Consider the following 8,274-nt stretch of genomic DNA (forward strand, 5'->3'; position numbering starts at 1 on the left):
CCAGAGAGAAGTCGGTCCTCCTGGCTGCCTGGTGAGTGACGGACCAGGCTAGCGATCAGCTTCGCAGGCCGGATCCTTGGAAGGGGGTGGGGGACCCACCACTCTTTGCAGACGCACACGCCTCTGGAAGCGCAGGGCGGGAGCGCGGCGGGCCAGGGATGCAGCCAAGTCCCGGGACGTGCCAGCTGCGGTAACCCGAGCCAGGGGTCCCGGGTCTGGGGAACAGGGGTGGCCTTGGAAAAAGGAGGGGGCCTGCTCCCACGACTGGCGGGGTAACTGCGCCGCCGCCGCTGCCGCCCGGCCCCCCCCCCGCCCCCAGGCACCATATGGACAGCAGGCCGGCGAGGCTGGCCCGGTGTCCGAGCCTGGGGCGAGAAGCAGGAAGTTGTCCCTGCGGGCGCGGCCCCTGGGTGTGGCGCTGCAGGTGCGGCGCCGGGTGGCACGGATGGGCGGCCGGTGCACTAGAGGAGGTGAGCGCCAGGTCGCCTTCGCGGCCCAAGAGCGTAGGCTGGGACACGGGAGCTAGCGGCTGGGCCCGGCGGGGTACAGTATTTTCTGGAAGGAGGAGGAGGTGCTGCATTGAGGCTCAGGGAGCTGGGATCCCGGCCGTCGGGAGGGTCTCGAATGGGGGTGCAGGGCGAACAGATTGAGGTCCGCAAGAGGCAGTGTGGCCTCCGGCCTCTGGGAAGGCTGCCGGGGGTCTCGGGCTTGGGAGAGGGGCGGAGGAGAGGACCACAACAATGTTCTGGAACAGTGAGAGGGGCTTGGTAGAGGGGCGCGGGACTGGTACGCGGGTCTCTGGAGGCGGAGAGGCCGAGGCTCCCGGGGCGCAGCCCGGATCCCGGGATGGGGGGGAGGGAAAGAAGGGCCTGCCGCCGAGCCGAGGGGGCGTAAGCAGCTGAGGGTGGGCGGGAGGGCGGTGATGGAGCCCTTCCAGGAAGGGGGCGAGGCTCAGGCGCCCAGAGAAACCTTCTGTGGCTGCCCAGGCCCCCGCCTTGCGCGCACGGCAGACGCAGGAGCTGAGCCGGGCCGGGACCCGGACACGAGCCGGACGCGCGAACGCCAGTTCACTCGGGCTGTGGCTTTAAGGGCGCGCGGGCTCTTTAAGGAGGGACCGGGGGCGTGCCAGGAAATGAGTCCTGGGCCCGCCTCGCCAGGAGGCGGCCTCGGCGTCTGGAGTCTGCGGGGCTGAGCAGGCGCCGGGGGCGGCAGCGCGGCGGGGGCTTGCCCCGCCAGGCCTCCCCCTCCCGCGTTCTTCGGACCCTCGTTCTGAGCACCTCTGATCCTCCCGCAGCCCTCCTTCCATCCCCTGCACGCCCGGCCTCCATTCAGCTCCCTGCACGTCTGCGCTTCCTCTCTTCCATAGCAGCCCATGCCTCCCTCTCTCTGCGCCCCTTCCCACCTTGTCCCCCGCCCTTTTCCTGCACCTTCGCCCCGCACGCGTCCTTTACACCCCCTGCTTCCATTCCTCTCCCCTGCCTCCTCCTTGCGACGCCTCCCTCCTAGGCCCCAGCCCCTTCTCCCCTCACAGGTCATTTCTGTCCCGGCCTCACCACCGTAGCCTGCCGCTCCCCGCTGCCCTGTGTCTGTCTCCTGAGCCCCCTCAGGGTGGGAGCCGTTGTGGAGCGGCACAGCTGGGCTCACCCCAAAGCAGAATCTCTCCATCCTAGAGGACCGTGGGAAGGCCTCTGGGCCACCCGCTATGTAACAATTGAGGGCTGTGGCTTGCGGAAGGCACAAGTGAGCTCACTGCCCTGTACTCCAGGAAATCAGGGTTCTGGCTGTGGGGTGACCCAGCTCCTCTGCTACCATGAACAGGGCCCCTCTGAAGCGGTCCAGGATCCTCCACATGGCGCTGACCGGGGCCTCCGATGCCTCTGGAGAGGCAGAGGCCAGCGGGGAGAAGCCCTTTCTACTGCGGGCATTGCAGATCGCACTGGTGGTCTCTCTCTACTGGGTCATCTCCATCTCCATGGTGTTCCTTAACAAGTACCTGCTGGACAGCCCCTCCCTGCGGCTGGACGCCCCCATATTTGTCACATTCTACCAGTGCCTGGTGACCACGCTGCTGTGCAAGGGCCTCAGCACACTGGCCATCTGCTGCCCTGGTACCGTGGACTTCCCCACCCTGCACCTGGACCTCGGGGTTGCCCGCACCGTTTTACCCTTGTCAGCGGTCTTCATTGGCATGATCACCTTCAATAACCTCTGCCTCAAGTATGTGGGTGTGGCCTTCTACAATGTGGGCCGCTCACTCACCACCGTCTTCAACGTGCTGCTCTCCTACCTGCTGCTCAAGCAGACCACCTCCTTCTATGCCCTGCTCACCTGCGGCATCATCATCGGTGAGTGGCAGCTGGGGCCAAGGGGAATAGGGTGGACATGGGGACTGAAACCCTAAGGAACAACCCTTCCAGGCATCTTTGGACTATCATCTGTCCCAGCTCCCCTGGTGCAACCGTCATATGAAGAAGAGTCTGGGGCCCAGAGAGAGCCAATAACTTGCTTAAGGTCACCCGGCAAGTTAGGGGCCCAACCAGGGCAAGAACAATAATTAAAAATAATAATAGCAACAACAACAAAATAAAATAAAAACAAAAAAAAAGAAAAGAGAATAATAGCATCAATAGCAGCAAAAGCAACTGATCTTGAGTGCTTAAAATATGCCAGGCACACAAATCTAAGCACTTTAGCCATATTAACTCAACCATTCCTCATAACAAGGTGGGATTATAATCCACATTTTCCAGAGAGAAAACTAAGGCACAGAAAGGTTAAGTATTAATAATTTGTCCAAGATCACACAGCCAGTAAGTGTCAAAGCTGGGATCTGAACTCGAGCAACCTGGTTCCATAGTTCACGCAGTTGACCACTATACTATATTGCTTCTCAAGAGCTCAAGTGTCCTGATTCCCCATCCAGTGCTCTTGGTAGAAGACAATGCATCACCCTCTGAACATGCCAGCTCAGGATAGCACCTGAGACAGTGACAAGAGACACGCTTTGAGAGGCCTTAGCTGTCTTCCCAGATTTGACTCTCAGAAAATACTAATTATTGATAGGGACATCATGCTAATCATGTCACATATACCATCTCCTTTGTTTTCCCAGAGGTCCCCTGGATGGTGGCATCACTGTGATAATCTCCATACAAATGAGGAAACTGAGGCCCAGAGAGATTAAGTTACTTGCCCAGGGCCACACAGCTCAGAAGTAGCCAGGCTGGGATGCAAAACCCAAATTGGCCACAAAACCCAAATCGATCAGACTCCCAGGCTTCAGCTCTCTGCTCTTTTCTTGTCCACTGGCCGTTAGAACTTCACTATCCAATACAGTAGCCACTGGCCTATATATTTAAATTAATTAAAATGAAATAAATTTTTTTTTTTTTTTTTTTTTTGGAAAATAAGGGAAAGTTGCCTTGGCTAGAGTGCAGTGGCATCATCATAGGTCACTGCAACCTCAAACTCCTGGCTCGAATCGATCCTCCTGCCTCAGCCTCCTGAGCAGACTACAGGCATGCGCCACCATGCCCAGCTAATTTTTTCTATATATTTTTAGTTGTCCAATTAATTTCTTTCTATTTTTAGTAGAGACGGGGTCTCGCTCTTGCTCAGGCTGGTTTCAAACTCCTGAGCTCAAACAATCCGCCCGCCTCGGCCTCCCAGAGAGCTGAAATAAAATTTTAAACACTCAATTCTTCAATTGCAGGTGTAATAACCTGATTCTGTAGCCACATGTGGCTGGGGGCTTTTATTGTATTGGACAGCACAAATTATAGAACGTTTCCGTCATTGCAAAATGTTTTATTGGGCAGCACGCTGGGTTAGAGGGTCTCCAGCATTCCCTTCCCTGGGAGTCTTCCTAGGGCTGTGTCATCTAGGAATGTGAGTTTTATTTGAACCTGTTCAGGTTTTTCCTGTTGCCATAAAGTTAATCTTATTTGGCCTACATATTCTTCACTGGTGTCTCAGCTAGGTATACTGGTTGGCAGAGGAAGAGGCCCATCCTGTCCTAGAAAAGGTTTCCCTTTGTTGAGCAACTGCTAGATCTAGGGCCGCTCAGTCTAGGTTCAAGAGGGGAGAGGGGAGAAGGGTACAGTTAGAGTGGGAGGAGCTGCTAAGAGCCCCTCTCCAGCAGAGCTCTCCCAACCTGCTCTCACTCCCCTCCCCGCCAAGGGAGAAGGTAAGCCTCACTTCCTCCCTGTTGTCCCCAAATGCTCCCAGGATCTCCACTTCCTTCTTGCTGACCCTGCCAGGAATGGAGTGGAAGGCAGGGCTCCTTGTAGGAGAATTTGCACGTGGGAAGGCGGAGTCACTAGGGAAACTGGGCCCAGATAGGACAGGTAATCCAAGTAGCTGATGGTGAGAGAGCTTCAGACTGGGGCAGGGGCTGGGGAGGCGGGTGCTCTCTGCTACCCCAGGACCTGGCCCCCTATCTGCCCTTTCCCCTTTCTTCCTCCTTGTGGGGGAAGATGAGTCTCAGGTGACTATTCCAGGCCTCTCCTCTCTGCACCCCCCTGATCCCCATCACATAGTACCTTTCAAAGCTCCTGGCTGAGAGTCCCTCTGTCTGGAGCTTTGAGGTTGCAGTCCCTTCCAGACTCAGAAGGTAGCCATCATGAAGGCTAGGGGGCAGATACCTGTTGTGCAAGTTTCTACCAAGAAAGAGGAGAATACTACGTGTTGAGTGCCTATGATGTAGTAGGTACCCTGCCTCCTTTAATAGTCACAACTGTCTCCATAGCAACTTCATTCATTCATTTATTTATTCTATAACTATTGATGGCTAAGCACATGTCAGGCACTGTGCCAGGCTTTGAGGGTACAAGCTTAGAAAAGGTAGCCTTGGCCCCTACACTCCTGTCGTGGCGATGGTGTGTGGCAGTAAATACAGTTACACTAGCTTGATAAGGGCCGTGCTGAGGCATAGAAGGTGCTGTGGGAACTCCAGCAGCGGGAGGGGAGCTGGGGAGGGGGCAGTCTATGCAGGCTTTCTGGAGGAAGTATTATGTAGGTTTAGAGGAAGAAGTGGGCACAGAATATTCTAGACAGAAGGAAGAGCATGTACACTTCTTCATGGCTGGGCCACAGCAAAACTGGTCAGACATGAGGCTGCCCAATCAGGCAGACTCCACATAGTGCGGGCCTTCAGTGAGTCTGGAAATTTCCTGAAGGCAATGGAGAGCCGTAGAGAGGCTTTAAGCCAGGGCAGGGCCTGAACAGATTTGTACTCTAGGAAGGTCATTCCAGTTGCAAAGGTGGAGAGTAGATTGGTTGGAGTGGGGGACAAGAAAGTGACCCAGATCTTCACAGAGGAGGGAGGAGCTCAGAGAGCTCCCAGGACACTCAGCTTCTAAACTGCAGAGCCCAGTTGGAGGCCACGTCTCTCTGACACAAAAGCTTTTCCACTACCCCATGCTGCCAGGTGCTGTGGCAGGAGACACAGCATGTAAAATTCAGCCCCAACCTGAATGTCATCTAGCTAAAGAAACCAGACATCTCCATGGGCGTGTGCCTAGCAGCCCAGAGCGGGCAAGGGGCTTTGAAGGAAAGGAAGGTCTGGGTGCTGGGGGTATCAGGAAAGGATTCCTCCCTGGAGAGGCCAGCTTTGACCTTGAAGAATGAGTAGAATCCCCCTGGAAAGGAGGAGGGTATTTCTGGTACAGGATGTGAGCAAGGACACTGAGCTCCAGGGTTAGGAGCAGGGAGATGAGATGGTCTCAGGGCGATCGCGGGACAGAGAAAGGGCTGGCAAGGGTGCAGGAAGCCCAGCGTGCCAGGCCGAGGAGTGTACACTGAATGGTGGGCAGTTTGGAGCCTGGAAGGTGGCACAAGCTTAGAGTCTCAGAAGGAGTGACTGCCCCAGACGACACAAGTGATTCTAACTTAATGTTTCCCACAGTGACATTGTAGACTCCTGTTTTGTGGAAGAGGAAACCAAAGCTTAGAGACCTGAAGTCACTTGCCCAGGGCCACCTTAACAACTAAGTGGCACTCATCCTTCAGAACTCAGTTCAAATGTTACTTTCCAGATGCCCCAGGCCAGGCACGGGTTCTCACGGCACCCTGTGCTATTGTATGGACCTCATTACAATTCTTATAATTGTATAAAGAAATAATTGGGGGATGATTTGTTTTAGTGTCTTTCTCCTCTGCTAGAATGTAAGATCCAGGAGGAGGTTTTCTTGCGCTGGGCTTTGCGTGTGTTGGAGACTTTGGATGTGTTTGTTGGGCAGAGGGACGAGGACAGCAGTACACAGTTGTCCGTCTTCCTCCTGGTCCTCATCCCTCTTTTCCCCCTCGCCTGCTCCCCCCCTCCCCGCTGCAGGTGGCTTCTGGCTGGGTGTGGACCAGGAGGGGGCAGAGGGGACCCTGTCCTTGATGGGCACCCTCTTTGGCGTGCTGGCCAGCCTCTGCGTCTCGCTCAATGCCATCTACACCAAGAAGGTGCTCCTAGCGGTGGACGGCAGCATCTGGCGCCTGACCTTCTACAACAACGTCAACGCCTGTGTCCTCTTCCTGCCCCTGCTGCTGCTGCTCGGGGAGCTGCGGGCCCTGCGGGACTTCGCCCAGCTGGGCAGTGCCCACTTCTGGGGGATGATGACACTGGGCGGCCTCTTTGGCTTTGCCATTGGCTATGTGACGGGACTGCAGATCAAGTTCACCAGTCCCCTGACCCACAACGTGTCGGGCACGGCCAAGGCCTGTGCCCAGACGGTGCTGGCCGTCCTCTACTACGAGGAGACCAAGAGCTTCCTCTGGTGGACGAGCAACATGATGGTGCTGGGGGGCTCCTCGGCCTACACCTGGGTCCGGGGCTGGGAGATGAAGAAGACTCAGGAGGAGCCCAGCCCCAAAGAGGGTGAGAAGAGCCCCTTGGCCGTGTGAGCTGGATGAGGACCCTGGATGGCCTGGCCCTGGGGGGATTGCTCAGGTGGGGTCAGAGCAGCAATGAAGACTGTCTGCGCAGACCCAGAAAGGGGCGGTATGTTGCGGCCTGGGTATTGCTTACAGACCTGATCGGAATGTGGTGGCTGAAAAGGAGCCAGTGTTTTCGAGTAATATCAGAAAGTCGCCACAACTTTTCTTTGCCCTCTTTCCTATTTCTGGGTGTTTGTCCTTCCTTAGGGATCACCCTAGAGGGAGTGACAGCCCTTCCTGCCCCCACCCAGGGCCTGTCTACCTCCACGTCACCCTGGGGTTGGGGATGGGCTGCAGCTTTGAAGGGACAGTATTGGTATAGCCATGAGGTCTCCACTTATACTCGGGAGATGGGGACGTGACCACACCACAGCCACCTGAGGGGATCGGGAAACCTTACCTCTCCAGCAGGCAGGCGGCGGAGCTTTGGCCCCACAAACCAGGCCTCCTTCAGAGGAGCATGTGAGCTCCCTCTGAGACCCGCAGACCAGGGACTGCTGGGAAGTGGCCGGTGAACGGGGTGGATCATGACAAAGCACCCACTGCCTGCACCCTGTATTTCCAGCTTTTGAACATGGGGAACCACACACTCTTACAGGTTAAACAGGGTCATTAACACCCTCCCCCAACCGCTGACACTAGATTTACCTGCCTGGCTTCTCTGCCCCTGAGGGGCAACTGCCTCTCTGGTGTCCCAGCACCTGGCAGAACTACCCGGCTCAGGTAACAGCCCTCTGAAAGTGGAGCCAGGGAGCCGCTTCTCCCCTCTCCCAATTCTGCCTCCCCCAAAGCCTTCATCCCCAAGCACAGCCAATGGAGCAAGTGTCAGGGGCTCAGAGCCTCCTGCCTCAGCCGTGCCTGGCCCCCAGATCCCTGCAGGGGGTGCGTGAGAATCAGACTCTGAGCCTCTTCCCTTCTGACGGTGATAAACACATTTACATTCTTCCCTGAAGCTGGGGCTGCAAGAACCTGCTTGTCCCCAGTCTCAGTCTTAGTTTATTGAGCTCCTATAACAAAATAGCATAGACTGGGTGGCTTATAAGCAACAGAAAAGTATTTCTTACCGTTCTGGAGGCCGGGAAGCCCAGGGTCAAGGCATCAGCAGATTTGGAGTTTGCTGAGGGCCCGTTGCCTGATTCATAGATGGTGCCTTCTTGCTGTGTAGAAGCACAAACTAGCTCCCTCCACCCTCTTTTATAAGGGCACTAATCCCATTCGTGGGGGCTCCTCCCCCATGACCTAATCACCTCCAAAGGCCCCGCCTCCTAATACCATCGCCTTGGGGGTGAGGATTCCAGCACATGGATTTGGGGAGACAGAAATACTCAGACCATAGCACTCCCTCACCAC

General features: G+C 56.2%; 1 protein-coding gene across 1 annotated transcript; it reads left to right on the top strand.

The window, feature by feature from the left end:
• Positions 1-1,130: 1,130 nt before the first annotated feature.
• On the top strand, positions 1,131-7,934 carry SLC35C1 (solute carrier family 35 (GDP-fucose transporter), member C1). Its single transcript, XM_012645123.1, has 2 exons — positions 1,131-2,345; positions 6,332-7,934. The coding sequence occupies exons 1-2, from the start codon at positions 1,811-1,813 to the stop codon at positions 6,889-6,891; spliced, it is 1,095 nt and encodes a 364-aa protein (XP_012500577.1). The 5' UTR covers positions 1,131-1,810; the 3' UTR covers positions 6,892-7,934.
• The last annotated feature ends 340 nt before the right edge of the window (positions 7,935-8,274 follow it).

The sequence above is a fragment of the Propithecus coquereli genome, unplaced genomic scaffold (assembly GCF_000956105.1).
Source record: "Propithecus coquereli isolate 6110/MARCELLA unplaced genomic scaffold, Pcoq_1.0 Scaffold227, whole genome shotgun sequence".
Lineage (NCBI taxonomy): Eukaryota > Metazoa > Chordata > Mammalia > Primates > Indriidae > Propithecus > Propithecus coquereli.